The following is a 16,004-nucleotide window of genomic DNA, read 5'->3' as shown; positions in this document are numbered from 1 at the left end:
GAGAGATGTTCACGTTATCAGATTGTGTCACAAGTGTCTCAACAAAGTATTGCTGTAAGCTGCTATAAACTGTGTCCTGGTTTATTTTCTATGTTTTAAGATGGTGTCAGACAGCAGTGACAGCACACAACACTTTTCACTGCATTTGTAACAAATATAACTAACAAATACATGGGACAATAAAGCGATCAGTCAATAGATGTATGTATGGTGAAACACAAATCAATAAAGTTAAGGGAAACCGCCCTGCAGAGATAGAGAGCAGATAAACACGTCAAGAACATTCAGGATCAGAAAGAAATGGAATAGTTACACAGTCCTGATGGCAACATCAACCCGGCAGACTGTAAAATTAGCCATTGGCTATTATTCTCAAAGCAATATAGGCTATTGTGTCTGACCCTATTCTGTCCCTATGGCTCAGGTCATTGCTTATTAATATTTGTACATTGTAATATTTGCTTACTAATAAACTCCAATACAGATATCCAACTATTTTCACTGAATCACTGACAGTTGCTTCAAAGATTAGACATTTAGATTACTACATGAATATACTGCATGACACTGGAGGGTGTGCAGAGGAGGTTCACTACACTAATTCTGGAATTGAGAGGGTTGGCTTATGAGGAGCGTTTGAGTAGACTGGGACTATACTCTTTGGAATTTACAAAAATGGGGGGGGGGATCTTGTAGAAACATACAAAATTATGAAGCGAATAGATAAGATAGAAGCAAGGAGATTATTTCCACTCGCTGGGGAAACTAGAACTAGGGGGTATAATCTCAAAATAAGGGGGAGCAGATTGAGGACTGAGCCGAGAAGGAACTTCTTCACCCAGGGAGTTGTGAATCTGTGGAATTCTCTGCCCAGTGAAGCAGTTGAGGCTGCTTCGTTGAATGCCTATTAAGGCAAAGAACAGTAGAGAGATTAAGGGTTATGGTGAGCAGGCAGGTAAGTGGAGCCGAGTCCACACAAGATCAGCCATGATTAGATTAGATTAGATTACTTACAGTGTGGAAACAGGCCCTTCGGCCCAACAAGTCCACACCGACCCACCGAAGAGCAACCCAACTAGACCCATTTCCCTTAATCTAACACTACGGGCAATTTTAGCATGGCCAATTCACCTAACCTGCACTTCTTTATTGAATGGTGGAGCAGGCTTGAGAGGCCAGACAGCCGATTCCTGCTCCTGTTTCTTATGCATGTCCCAGACCCTGTGGGTATTTCTCAGTGATTGTGGCATTTATCTATGATAATTGCTGTGTTGTGTGTGGGATTTTCCCAGAATCTCACATTCACCAGTGAGTCAAAAGTATGGTGGGGAGGGCTGGAGAGGAAATGGGGGTACTGGGCAGCTGATGTCCCAGTGAACCTCCCAGTGACTATGAGAAGCTACTGGTACTGAGTCTGAGAGTGGTGTAGCAAGCAGAAGACGTTATTTCGAGTTGGAGAAATGGACTGACCCATCATCCTCCTGGATGGTTACTGACTGGGGACAGGTTTTGAGTGGTTCTGGATTTTTACACTCGATATTAAAACCTGGACTGAAGAAGGGGTAGAGTTTCTCAGTGAATGTCCCATTGAAAGTGTAGATATGGGTCTTGTTCTCTGAGTTATAAAAGGACACCTCCCCTCCCTCATAATCCAGATAGACTCGGATCTTCCTCGGATTCACACTCAGCTTTAAATGTTTCCATGGCTCATCACAAGCCAAGTATTCATTCCCATCTCTTCGCACCACTGCCCAATATCCTTTACTTGGACTGAGGTAGATCTGTCCCTTCCTGTTGATGGATTCCTTGGCCACACCGATATTCCATTGAGGCTTGTTCCCCACCTCTACCTCCCAGGAATGTCTCCCTGATGTGAATCCCTCCAATCCCAAAACACAGGGACATCGATCAAATCTCTCTGGATTGTTCGGACGCTGCTCCCATTTCCCAGTGTTTTTCATAGTGCTCAGGTCCTCAGACAGGAGAAGGTAAAGATTGGCAGTATTAGGGTCCAAGGTCACTGGAGCTGGGAACAGATGATCACAAACAAATGGTTAGTCTTTCACTTGTTGGGAATGAACACATACACAAACACATATAAATGGACAGTGTGAAGAACTGCAAGATATTGAACAATTTGGACACATTCTGGAATAAGAAGCACTGATTATCCTTAATTACTGGAACATATGCCTCTAAATTGGCAGTTGCTTAGCAACCTTGGCTGGGACTTTTATTCCCAATACCTAGAGAGTCAGAGAAGGAGAAGCAACAGAAAGGGTCAGACAGCTGCTCTCTCTCTCTCTGTCTGCTTCTCCTGTATCAAATCTGGAAACTTAATAAAGTCAACAGTTTATATGACCTGCTCACCTACAAGAAAAGGAACTGGGACCATTTGCCCAAGACTTTGAAAGCATCTTGATCCTCCTTCAAACTGAAGCTCTGTTTGAAAGGTCTTCTATCAATATAGAGCGGTCAGCAGTGCGATTTTGTTAACAAGAAACTCAGTGGACTATAAGGAGCATCAACCATCCTTTGTTTTGGCCAATAAAGGTGTTTTACCTTATTTGTAAAATACCTCCTGAACAGGACCATTCTTCCTGTGCATGTGTGAGTGCAATTGTTTGGCATCAGAGGGGAATGTAGCTCTGATACTGGATTTTGTTTAGATATTAATAGGTCTTGCAATTTGTTTTAAGAATAATTTTTGTATTATAATAAACAGATTAGTTTGAGTTTCGATAAGAAACCTTGTGAAAGTCTGTCATTCTTGATCGCCGTACCAAAGAGAAAGAAGAGGTTAACTTGGTAGCCTCCAAGTTAATAGTTTACACTAGTGGTACCATTTGTGGAGCAGTTGAGATTATCAGCTCATTCTTCCTGTCATGGCTGTAACTTTTGCAGTTGCTTAGTGACTGGGAAAATCAGAAATTAACCAGAATTTAAAAATTAATTCCCCGGGGAAGATTTTAAACAGCATATGGACGTACATGGAATAGTGTAAGTTACATGGGCTTCAGATTGGTATGACAGATCGGTGCAACATCGAGGGCCAAACATCGACGGCGCAACATCGAGGGCTGTAATGTTCTATGTTCATTGCTGCATTACTATGTAGATTACAGACCCAACAGGCAAAATATCTTTGGGATAGTTACATTGTATCATAACAAGTGACATTCTGGTATAAAGGTATTCTGAGGAACAAAACCTGAAACATTAACTCTGATTTCTCTTCACAGATGCTGCCAGACCTGCTGAACTTTTCCAGCAATTTGTGTTTTGGTTAAAGGTATCGGCTTCATCGTCAGTCGCTTTTACAGTGTGATGAAAAAAGTATTGTGTGTTCAGTTAGTCAGTTATGATTAGATTAAATTAGATTACTTACAGCGTGGAAACAGGCCCTTTGGCCCAACTGGTCCACACCGACCGTCCGAACAGCAACCCACCCAGACACATTCCCCTACATTTACCCCTTCACCTAACACTATGGGCATTTAGCATGGCCAATTCACCTAACCTGCACATTTTTGGACTGTGGGAGGAAACCGGAGCACCCGGAGGAAACCCACGCAGACACGGGGAGAATGTGCAAACTTCACACAGACAGTTGCCTGAGGCAGGAATTGAACCCAGGTCTCTGCCGTTGTGAGGCAGTAGTGCTAACCACTGAGCCACCATGCCACCCAAAATGTTTATATTATGTACAGTAATATCAGTAAGCACCAAACACTAATAATCACTGAACCCAGGCTATGTGCAAATCTGTGAAATTATAGCAATACCAATACTGCTTTTAATAAACGTCAAGACATCTATCTCAACATGGTTAAAAATCACACAACACCAGGTTATAGTCCAACAGGTTTAATTGGAAGCACTAGCTTTCGGAGCGCCGCTCCTTCATCAGGTGGTTGACAAAAGCAGCGCTCCAAAATCTAGTGCTCCCAATTAAACTTGTTGGACCATAACCTGGTGTTGTGTGATTTTTAACTTTGTACACTTCAGTCCAACACTGGCATCTCCAAATCATATCTCAACAAGAACCTACTGTTTTGTGGTACATGTTATACGAGTTAAAACATAGGTCAGCATTCAGACCATAGCTTCTACTCATAAATATGAGAGTTGTTGAAGAGCTGGTGTCAGGAAGCTCACACCCACCTGTATTAATCACTGTCAGCATCTTTTTCCACACTCTGTACTGCAGGGAGCCAATGTACTTGCCCACATTTATTAAAGGGTAAACCTTCTGTGGCTCTGGGAGAGTTTGCTTCACTCTGAAACAGAAGATAAAGGTCAATGTTGGATCATTCCAGGGTGGGAGAGGGATATGTTAGAAATAAAAATCAAATCAAGGATGTAAGCTTTACCTTTGCTTTGTATCCGGAAATTTCTGTCAAACAAGGACAATTTTTATAGTTAGTCAAGAGAACATTTTATCACCGAATGAAACAAACAAATTGGAGTCAATGGAAAAGTACATTTTAAATATAAAGCGTGATTGAAAAGCCTCGTCCTGTCCTCGGTGCAATGTCACTTACTCCACGTTACTGGGTCCAAATCTGAGCATCAAATATGAGGGAAGATATGAAGGTCTCAACAGAAAGTGCAACAAAAATTATGAGAATGGTTCCAGGGATGAAGATTCCATCACAGTGGCTGTTAAACACGTCAATGGAGACATGAGGAAAAGCTCTCTCATACAACGAGTGGTTAGGGTCTGGACTACACTATGTGGCCTGAGAGTGTGGGGGGAGGGAGGGTCACTCGAGGGGTTAGGGTCTGGAGTGTACTGTCTGAGAGTGTGGGGGGGGGGGCATTCAAAAAGGAGTTGGATTGTTATCTGATAAAGAAAGATGTGCAGGGTTACAGGGAGAAGACGGGGTGGGATTTGGTGAATTGCTTTCTTAGAGGACAGAGATGATGGCCTGAAGTTGTTGAACTCAGTATTGCATCCTGAAGGCTGTAAAATGCCTGAACGGAAGGCGAGATGTTGTTCCTTAAGCTTCTGATGGGCTCCACTGGAACATTGTGGAAGACATTCTGAGGTGATGTAGACCAATATCTGTGTGCAGTGTTAGTGTGTGAAGGTTGGGTTTGAGTGTAGCTGGACTCCTGTAAAATCATTTAAGAAGAAACAAGACATCTAATCACAGCAACCCGAAGACAAAAATCAACAGTGATTCAGAATCACCATGAGTAAAGGGAAATTCCTATATCACAGGTCATTGGCGTGCTGTTACTCAGTGAGGTTAATAATCTATATTTTCATGACAGAATCTGCAATTCATCAACTCGGTCAAAGACGCTCTTTAGTCTGTCCGAAACCTGTTGATCTTCCAGCTGAAGGAGCTGACCCTGACTGAGTGTTGTGGACTGGCACATTCCAAGGTCCAGGACTACGTGTTGAGGGACACGCTGAAGCTTGGGGTAGCTGCCGCCAAGGCGCGGTGGGGAAAGACCACCGTGTAATGTCTGCTTGCCTAAGCACAGGGGGCCCACACAGTTAATGGGTTCCGCTGATGCCTCAGCTAAACGTATGGGTGATAAACGTATAGACCTGTCTATATGAATGATTACTTGATCTCTGGATGCAAAGAAATGGAATGTTTACATATGTATGGCATGACCAATGGTACAGATCATCAAAATATTTTTATGAATAAAGTATATTTTTGAAATAAAAAAAATCAAGACACTCTCAAAGAAAAGAGGCAAAGGAAAGAAAAATAAATAGTTACTGTTAAAAATGTGATGCTGTCCTGTTCCCTCAGCTCTTGTTCAATATCCTGAACAGTGACTGAAAGGGATGAGATTTCCTCTGTTATTTTTTCAATCCTCTCCTTCACCTTCTGACTGCTTTTCTCTTTCTCCAGGTTCAGATCTTCCAACACAATCCTCTCTTCCTCATGGAGAAACTGGTGAAGTTTTTCAAATTCAGCTTTAATCTGTTTCTCTGTTTTTACACCTTGGTCCTTTGGGAAATAATAATCAGATCGAACAAAAACAAATTAAAATGTTGTTCAGCCTGAGAAACTTTGAACAACAATCTGGGACATTCTTGAAATCAAATCAAACTGCAGCTCATTTTAGAATGTTATTGAGAATAGCATTTCCAATCTAGTTCATCCTCAATGAGGTCATTTGAGATTTCTTCAAATATAGGTATAATTATTCTTTAATGGACTGAAACAAAACATGATTTTACAGAACCGCTCATAATTTATTAAGACTTCTGAAAGGTTGTTCAGCCTGTGCAGATTTTTTCATTTGTGAATATAGTAGAGAAAAACATTTCCAATCAGATTCCCAAAACAAATAATTTATTGTTTTCTTTTAAATACAATGAAATTATTCTCTAATGCAGTGAAATTACATTAATTTCCATAGAACAGGTTATAGATTTACCCAGCAGAGAGAGCACTAACGGATGAGAAAGTTTTTGAATTCCTGAATGAACTCACTGAGGACTAGGTTAAAAATCACACAGCACCAGGTTATAGTCCAACAGGTTTAATTGGAAGCACACTAGCTTTCAGAGCGTCACTCCTACTATAGTACCTGTTAGACTATAACCTGGTGTTGTGTGAGGTTTAACTTTGTACACCCCAGTCCAACACCAGTATCTCCAAGTCATGACTGAGGACTAGAGCATACGGAGGATCCTGAGTTATAGTTTCAGTGGAAACATCTTCTCCATGCCCACCAGAGCATGACCTCGTCACCAAATCACCCCTCAGCCTTTGCTTTCCCAGAAAAGAGAGCCAGAGCCCATTGAATAGAAACATTCAAAATTAGGAGTGAGCCATTCGGTTCAACGAGCCTGCTCTGCCAATCACCATGATCATGCTTTCCCACTTTCTCCCCATCCCTTTATTCCTAAGAGCAATATCTAACTACTTCTTGAAAGCATTCAATGGTTTGGCCTCCCCTACTCAACATGGCAGAAAATTCCACTCTCTGAGGTGAAGACATTTCTGCTCACCTCAATCTTAAATGGCCTACCCCTATCCTTGTAACCTGCTGGTTCTAGTTACTAGATTAGATTACTTACATTGTGGAAACAGGCCTTGGATGCTGCCTGAACTGCTGTGCTCTTCCAGCACCACTAATCCAGAATCTGGTTTCCAGCATCTGCAGTCATTGTTTTTACCTAGTTGATTTTAACCCTACTGCGAATCCTCTTGCAAGGATGCCTGCCTTGAAGAAGTTTTCCTCCTCTCTCTACAAGAATCTCAGAGAGTCCCTCACCCACTGCAACTCCCAGGTCATTTCCTCTGCCCTGAAGGTCTTCAACCATGTCCTGAAACAAACTCGCTACCACAGCCACATTTGCTTCCACCTATCCACTCCACCCTCTCCTCCCTGACCTATCACCTTCATCCCCTCCCCCACTCACCCATTGTACTCTATGCTACTTTCTCCCCACCCCCACCCTCCTCTAGCTTATCTCTCCACGCTTCAGGCTCACTGCCTTTATTCCTGATGAAGGGCTTTTGCCCGAAACGTCGATTTCGCTGCTCCTTGGATGCTGCCTGAACTTCAGTGCTCTCCCAGCACCACTAATCCAGAATCTGGTTTCCACCATCTGCAGTCATTGTTTTTACCTTCGGCCCAACAAGTCCACACCGACCCTCCGAAGAGCAACCCACCCAGACCTATTCCCCTACATTTACCCCTTCACCTAACAATTCACCTAACCTGCACATTTTTGGACTGTGGGAGGAAACCCACGCAGACACGGGGAGAATGTGCAAACTCCACACAGACAGTTGCCTGAGGCGGGAACTGAACCCGGGTCTCTGGCGCTGTGAGGCAGCAATGCTAACCATTCTGCCACCCTGCCACCCCAGGGATCACTCTGGGAAATCTTGGTTGTACTGTCTCCACACCAGAACATCCTTCCTCAGATAGGGAGACCAACACAGCACACAATACTCCAGGTATGGTTTTACCAATTACATCAAGACAACCCTGCAGCTTTAGCTGCAATGAGGACCAGCAACTGTCTGTCCACTTTTCTGCCCGATGCCCCCCAGCATGTTTACTTTCAGTGACTGGTGTACAAGCACACCCAGGTCTCATTGCACCTCCTCCTTTCCAAATCTATCACCATTCAAATAATAATATGACTTCCTATTTTGTATGAACAAACTGGATAACCTCACATTTATCTATATTATGTGGCATCTTTCCCGATAGGTGTAACCTCTCAGATTGAGCACCATTCTGGTTTCTACCGCCTCTTTGCCTTTTCTGCAGTATGAGGATGAAAGTGCTGCACAAAACAATTTTATAATTCTAGACAGGGGTATCAAACAATGCAACATCATAACTACCTGAATGTGGGACAATGTTTTCTCATAATCACTTTTCACAGTTTCACATTCCTTCTTCTTGTCCTGAATTGGCTTCAGGGAGGTCTGCAGTTCCTCCTGAACAAAAACATCAATGAATTTGTTTTTTTTTCCAGAAATAATATCTAAAGATTAAAGGCTGTACAAATCCTGAGAGCTATTAGGTTGAAACAGCAAGACAAGTGGCATTTCACTCAAAGACAGAGTAATTACAAAAATATGCTTTAAGCATCGGGAGCCTCTCAAATCCAAATCTGTCATTTGTTGCTGTATTTTATTTTACCCAGTGTCTCCTCACCTTCAACTCTTCAGCAGCTTCTTCCACTGGCAGCACCTCATGGTTCTGATGACTTTTTGAAGACTGACAAACCAGACAGATGAGCTGATTGTCAGATTTACAAAATAATGTAATCTTTTCCTTGTGTCGGCTGCATTCCATCTGCATTTCACCACCTCCACCACTTTTTACAAATGTCTCCACGATGTTGGAGAGAGTGCGGTTGGGTCTCAGGGTCCTGGAGGAAGTCTCCTTTCTACAGACAGGACAGCAGGCAGTGTCAGCTTTCTCCCAGTACTGGGTCACACAGAATCGACAGAAGCTGTGATCACAGTTGAGTAAGACAGGATCTTTATACAGATCATAGCAAACAGCACAGGAAAGATCAGCTTCCATCGTGAAAGACGGATCACTGTGCCGCGATAGCACAGTGTTAAGTAAAATATTTACCCAGGATTATTTCCTGATTTCAGCAGCAGCATTATAAACCACAGCCCAGAATAGGGCGGGGAAAAGTGAGTAATATCAATGGATTCTTGATAAACAAGTTTGGTTCCCTTATGTTCTTCCCGGAATAAGAACAGAAGAGCTAGGAGCAGAGTAAACAATTCAGCCCCTTGAGCCTCTTCTGCCATTTAATACGACCATGACTGATTTCATCTCCATCTGAACTGCACCTTCCTACCCACTCTGTATAACCCTTCAACCCTTTAACTAATTGAAAATCTGTGTATCTTCTTAAATTTGCTCCATGTCCTGGCATTCACTACACTCTGTGGTCATGAATTCCACAGTTTCACCACCCTTTGAAAGAAGTAATTTCTCTTTATCCCTGTTTTAAAGATGATACTCCTTATCCTCAAGCTTTTGCTCTAGATTACCTCACAAGAGGAAACATCCTCTCTACATCTGCTTTGTCAATCATTTTTAGCATCTTATATCGTTCAATTAGATCTCCTCTCAATCTTCTAAACTCCAGAGAGTATGGGCCTAAACTGCTCGATCTCTCTTCATAAGACAACCCACTCATCTCTCGAATCAATCTAGTGAACCTCCTCTGAAATGCTGACAACTACATTCCTCTTCAAGTAATGTGACAAAACCTGACCACTCTACTCCATATGAGGCCTCACTGGTGCCTTATACAGTTGCTGCAACATTTCCTTACTTCTATACTCCGTTTCCTTCGTGTGAAATGCCAAAATTATAGTTGCTTTTCTGTTACCTGCTGTACCTGCACACAAGTTTTCTGCCATTTTTGCATGAAAACACCCAGATCCCTCTGCATCATAATGCTCTGAAGTTTCTTCGGATTTAGAAAACAAATTGCCTTTCTATTCCTCTGACCAAAATAGATAACTTCACATTTATCCATTTCCAATTCCATCTGCCAAATGTTGGCCTATTCAACTTACTGATCCATTTCCATTTGTAAATTTTCTTATTTCTTCATTGCAACTTACTTCCCCAACTATTTTAACGTCATCTGCACATTCTATCCCTGAATCTAAGTCACTAATATCGATTGTAAATAGTTGGGACCCGATTACTGAACCCTGTGATGTACCATTAGTTACATGTTGACAATCAGAAGGCGACCCATTTATCCTGACTCCATTTCCTGTTGGTTAATCAATCCTCTATACTAGATAATAAATTGCTCCAACCCTGTGAGATTTTAAATTTTATTGTCACATGTACCCAAGTACAGAAGTACAGGAGTACACTGAAAAGTGTATAGTGTCACCACACATGGTGTCATCTTTGGTATCAAGGTACTTAGGGATAAAAATGTCTTAGGTATGAAGTAGTAAGAGAATTGAGAGATAAAAAGTTAAGCATGTAAGGTAATGAAGAGTTCCAGGTGTTACTGTCGACATTTTTCTTGCATGTGTCTGACCTGGCCACAGAGCTAAACCCTAGCTGCTTTCAGTGTACAGACCTTTGTGGGCGGCACGGTGGCACAGTGGTTAGCACTGCTGCCTCGCAGCGCCTGAGACCCGGGTTCAATTCCCGACTGAGGCGACTGACTGTGTGGAGTTTGCACGTTCTCCCCGTGTCTGCATGGGTTTCCTCCGGGTGCTCCGGTTTCCTCCCACAGTCCAAAGATGTGCAGGTCAGGTGAATTGGCCATACTAAATTGCCCGTAGTGTTAGGTAAGGGGTAAATCAGAGTGGGTTGGAGGGGAATCTGGAAGCTGTGATGATGCTGTCACTTTAAAAAGATTATTTTGTCTCTGGGTTTTTTTTCCAAACGCGATTGTAAAGGCAGAGGTGCTGAAATGTCAATTTTAACAATGGCACAGGAGTGGCCAGTTCTCCCAGTTCAGGTTTTTATTTTGAGTTTGGTTCAGTTGTAACAGTCACAGGAGCTGCTGCAGTGCAAAAACTTCCATGCTTCAGCAGATGATCCCTGGCTGACTTTTCTCTCCAAAAGTTCTCCTGTCTGTAAGAACCTGTGTTTGCCAAGGGGTGTGTTTATGGGATGTTACAGCAATAGGAACAGCTCTTTCGTTAGGTTGCTGTGTTGGGTCAGTTAAATTTTCCACTAGTTAAGTTATTCTAAATTGTGTTTTCCTTTGTTCACGTTTCAACTGTTGTGTTTAAATAAGTTCTTTTTTGCTTAAAGCTATGTTATTTGACCTGCTGCATCACACCTGGAATATCAACTTCTCAACTGCCTTTAACATCAGAAATAGTAAGGGTCTAGGCTACTTTCTTAAAGTATTTTGAGGGAGTCTGGCTTTTATTCTATCGAACCCAGGTTGAGCTGTGAGAAGACTGGACAGGTTGGAGTGTGAAGTTTGGCAGCAGTGGTTTTAAATTAGTATCACTCACTGATCGACACAAGGCTGGTGAGCGTAAGATATGGTGGTTTGGATGTGGAATGAACTTCTAGAGGAAATGGGGATCGAATTCTCCGTTCCAGACGAACAGCTAGGTGTATCTTGTGCTGCGGACTGGCGTTATCAGCCATCCAGTCCGACCCACGTGTGGTGTAAGTGCTGCCGCAGGGGGCTGAATGAAACGAGTTCTGTTGAAGGGGAGGGCTAAAATTCCACAGCGCAGCTGGTGGGGGGAACAAGTAAAACATTTCCAACTACGCTGGAGAGATTTGATAAGTCTAGGATTTTAGAATTGCTCCTGAACTGCATTTAAAAGTACCTGTAACCTCTCCAGCCTGGAACTTGTGGTTTGAAAATATCATTTACTCAGAAAATGTTAGAATAGGCTTCTTGACAGTGAAGTGGTGTCTGTGGTCTCCCAATACCAGCTAGTCGGGGTGGGGGCTATGAGCTGAGAGGGTCGGCAGTGACCTCTCCATGAGACCCAGAGTCATTGCTGAAAAGCGCCTGACCATGTGCTCTGTCACCTTGATCCCCCACCCACCTCCCGGGTTTGGAATCTATCTATTCTTCCGCGCTATAGCTGACTTTTATCTTCTAACACGCTTTTTATTTCAACTTAATCCTCTCTTCAACTTCCTTGGTTAGCTACTGGTCCGCATTGGCTCCCGGTCTAGCATTACCGCAAGCTTACATGTCTCGTTTTAAGTCCCCCTCCCATGACCTTCCTGACTTCAGTAACTCCCTCCAGCTTGACAATTCACTCAATCGCCGCACCGCTCCCATTCTAGCCTCTGGAGGATCCCCAGAGCTGGGGAATATGATCTCCAACCAGGCACCCTGTCACCCATCCCATCCCAGCATTGCCTTTTCTGGCCCTCAGTGCCAACTTCTTTGAATGAAACAGCTTCAGTTCGTTTCTCTGCATTTAAACGCGCTACACAAATCCAAGTTGTTTTCTGCTCCCTCTGTAGTGGCTGTTATGGGTTGCCAGTGTTTCATTTTCTTGCTGTCTTGTGTCCTGCCTAATAAGAGAGAGAGATATCTGCAGGGATTGGAGACTAAGTGTTTCTGCATGTTCTCATTGGACACGATGGAACTCTGAGGCTGCTGCTCACCATTTGCAAAGCGCCTTTTCTCCGCCCAAAGGAAATAATGAGCAATTCCGCCATCTGCTGGCAGCTTCGGCACTGCTCAGTTTGTCAAGCCTGATTCGCTTTTTGAATACAACTTTCTGTCATTACCTTCTTTCCAAATTTAAAAGCCTGACAACTTGCTAATTGCTGCAGCGCGATGTTTTGCCACACTTCACATTGTGTTTTACTTTGTGTAGTTTCACCCTCTGCCATCTCAGCGCCATCCCTGGATTCGCTGATCAGTGGGAGTTCTGCACTGTCTCTTCCAATCCACAGGCTTAAGCACAGAGCCAGACACCTCAGTGCAGTGTGAGGGAACAGTATCGGGTTTTAATTCCTCTGCAATTATTCCCCACGTTACTGAGTTTGAGATTTAATTTTGCAGGCGTCTCTGGAACAGTGGCTGCGAGTTAGTTGCTCTGCACCAGCTAAACAGGTATGACACAGAATGAGTCAGTGTCAGTGGGTTTTACCTCCTTTATTGCCCATTCCCAATTGCCCTGGAGATGGCGGTGGTGAGCTGCCTTCTTGAACCTCTGATGTGGAGTAGCCGGTTTTGGACTGGGGGTGGACAAAGTTAACCATCACACCTGATGACATGATGAAGAAGCAGCGCTTCGAAAGCTAGTGCTTCCAAACAAACTTGTTGGACTATAATCTGGTGCTGTGTGACTTTTAACCTTCTTGAACCTCTGCAGTGCTAGATACATCTGAATGCTTCGCTTGGTCCTTTCAAAAACCAAAGTCAACCACATTGCAGTGCGTCTGGAGTCACATGTTGTGTCGAAGGCGACAATTAAATAACTCCCAGGAGGAGGAGGAGACTCCAAATGTATCCGCATCCTAAATGATGGGGAAATCCCAACATATTATACAAAAGGTAAGGCTGAAGCATTTGAATCCATCTTCAGTCAGAGATGCCCGATAGATGATCCATCTCGGCCTTTTCCAGTGATCCCCAGCATCAGAGATTCTAGTCTTCAACCAATTCGATTCAGTCCATGTGATATTAAGGAATGGTGGGAGGCACTGGATACTGCAAAGGCTATGGGGCCTGGTGACATTCAGACAACAGAAATTGAAAGCTGTGCTCCAGAACCTGCCGAACTCTAGTACACTTACAACACACCAGCATATACCCAACACACCTGCATATGTCATGTACACAAAAAAGCAGGACAAATCTGACCAATTTCCATTGTTCCTAGAAGGGTCATATTGCATTAACTCTGCTTTCTGTCCACAGATGCTGCCAAACCTGCTGAGTTTCTCCAGCACGTAGTTTTTCTTTCAGATCTCCAGCATTGTCAGGGTTTTGTTTTTATTTTCAAAGTGATATGAGGATGTGGGGAAGGAGAAGCTGACCAAGAAGATCAGCTACTACCGTAGCACTTGCAGACTCATGGGATGTAAAGGTAACTAACTACTCTTCCTTTTTCCTTGTACAAAAACATTGTCTAAAATCCACCTGCAACACATTAAACATATTCCCACCCAAGTCAGTAAACACTGAACCCTAACGTGGTTTAATAAATCTGACCTCCAATTTGAACATCCATTCAGCAGCCATATTTGTTCCAGGCCTACGTTTGTCAAATATCTCAAACTAATTCCAAAGATTTCAGCTCCAGGGAGAGAGTGCAGGAGGAAGGATCACATTCCCATGGAATATACAGCACCTTCCCAATGAGAGGGAATCTTCAAAATGTGACAAAGAGACTAACCAAAATCTAATGTCAGCGTGAGAGTGCAAACAGATGAACAAACCAGAACAGATTCTCAGCAAAGGGAACATCGTCTAGCTGAGCTGAGTGAACTTGCAGAGTCACATCAGTTCTGTCAGTGCCATTCAGAGATAATGTCACGGAGAGATTCACAGTGTAGGTCGAGAGGATGGTGACACTCATACAAAATGTTAGATGCTATGAAATAGGGACATAAGGGTGACGTGACTGGATGAGAAATCCTGAGGCCCAGGCTGGTGCTGCGGGGGCACACAGGTTCAAACCCCACCTTGGCAGCTGGAACTTAAATACGTCCAGGATATCACAATAATTTTCAGTGACATTGACCATGGAATGATTGCTGTAAAGAGCCATTTGGCTTCGGGAAGGAAATCTGCCACTCTTCCCTGGGCTGGTCTGCATGTGACTGCAGACTCAGAGTACCATGGGGGATTCTAGTTCACCCCTGAAATAGCCCAAATCAGTTCCAGAGCTGAAAATGTGTTGCTGGAACAGCGCAGCAGGTCAGGCAGCATCCAGGGAACAGGAGAATCAACGTTTCGGGCATAAGCCCTTCTTCAGGAATTAGGAAAGTGTGTCCAGCAGGCTAAGATAAAAGGTAGCTGAAAATGTGTTGCTGGTAAAGCACAGCAGGTCAGGCAACATCCAAGGAACAGGAGAATCGATGTTTCGGGCATAAGCCCTTCAAGATAAAAGGTAGGGAGGAGGGACTTGGGGGAGGGGTGTTGGAAATGCGATAGGTGGAAAGAGGTCAAGGTGAGGGTGATAGGTCAGAGCGGGGTGGGGATGGAGAGGTCAGGAAGAAGATTGCAGGTTAGGAAGGCGGTGCTGAGTTCGAGAGATTTGACTGAGACAAGATCGGGGGAGGGGAAATGAGGAAACTGGTGAAATCCGAGTTCATCGCTTGTGGTTGGAGGGTTCCTAGGCGGAAGATGAGGCGCTCTTCCTCCAACCATCGTGTTGTTGTGGTCTGGCGATGGAGGAGTCCAAAGACCTGCATATCCTTGGTGGAGTGGAAGAGGGAGTTGAAGTGTTGAGCCACAGGGTGGTTGGGTTAGTTGGTCTGGGTGTCCCAGAGGTGTTCTCTGAAACGTTCCGCAAGTAGGTGGCCTGTCTCCCCAATATAGAGGAGACCACATCGGGTGCAGCGGATGCAATAGATGATGTGTTTGGAGGTGCAGGTGAATTTGTGGCGGATATGGAAGTTTCCTTTGGGGCCTTGGAGGGAAGTGAGGGGGGAGGTGTGGGCACAAGTCTTGCACCTCCTGCGGTTGCAGGGGAAGGTGCCGGGAGTGGAGGTTGGGTTGGTGGGGGGTGTGGATCTGACGAGGGAGTCACGGAGGGACTTTACGGAACGCTGATAGGGAAGGGGAGGGAAATATATCCTTGGTGGTGGGGTCCGTTTGGAGGTGGCGGAAATGACAGCGGATGATGCGCTGTACATGGAGATTGGTGGGGTGGTAGGTGAGGACCAGTGGGGTTCTGTCCTGGTGGCGGTTGGAGGGGCGGGGCTCAAGGGTGGAGGAGCGGGAAGTGGAAGAGATGCGGTGGAGGGCATCGTCGACCACGTCGGGGGGGGAAATTGCGGTCCTTGAAGAAGGAGGCCATCTGGGTTGTATGTTTTTGGAACTGGTCCTCCTG

General features: G+C 44.2%; 1 protein-coding gene across 2 annotated transcripts; it reads right to left on the bottom strand.

The window, feature by feature from the left end:
- Positions 1-67: 67 nt before the first annotated feature.
- LOC122541567 (zinc-binding protein A33-like) lies at positions 68-9,087 on the bottom strand. Of its 2 annotated transcripts, none has more exons than XM_087979160.1 (6): positions 8,659-9,087; positions 8,343-8,438; positions 5,853-5,978; positions 4,374-4,396; positions 4,165-4,280; positions 68-2,026 (listed from the first exon to the last, which is right to left on the bottom strand). In XM_087979160.1, the coding sequence occupies exons 1-6, from the start codon at positions 9,031-9,033 to the stop codon at positions 1,443-1,445; spliced, it is 1,320 nt and encodes a 439-aa protein (XP_087835286.1). In that variant the 5' UTR covers positions 9,034-9,087; the 3' UTR covers positions 68-1,442. The 2 variants fall into 2 exon arrangements, with proteins under 2 accessions (XP_087835286.1, XP_087835285.1); XM_087979159.1 differs by having other exon boundaries at positions 5,745-5,978; positions 8,659-9,083.
- Between the last annotated feature and the right edge of the window lie 6,917 nt (positions 9,088-16,004).

This window comes from Chiloscyllium plagiosum, unplaced genomic scaffold, assembly GCF_037043375.1.
Source record: "Chiloscyllium plagiosum isolate Xiang-an unplaced genomic scaffold, Cpla_swu_hap1 HiC_scaffold_35, whole genome shotgun sequence".
NCBI classification, from domain to species: Eukaryota; Metazoa; Chordata; class Chondrichthyes; order Orectolobiformes; family Hemiscylliidae; genus Chiloscyllium; species Chiloscyllium plagiosum.
Note: the sequence above shows the minus strand (reverse complement) of the source record. Positions and strands in the feature narration are given on the sequence as shown.

What these genes read in the sequence shown, in the direction of transcription:
- LOC122541567 (XM_087979159.1), bottom strand. Translation starts at nt 9,033, where the DNA reads ATGGAAGCTGATCTTTCCTGTGCTGTTTGCTATGATCTGTATAAAGAT. An exon ending in ACAGCATCACATTTTTAACA is followed by an intron (nt 4,397 to 5,744) that starts GTAACTATTTAT and finishes CTTGTTTGACAG; the next exon opens with AAATTTCCGGATACAAAGCA. An exon ending in GCTGACAGTGATTAATACAG is followed by an intron (nt 2,027 to 4,164) that starts GTGGGTGTGAGC and finishes ATCTGTTCCCAG; the next exon opens with CTCCAGTGACCTTGGACCCT.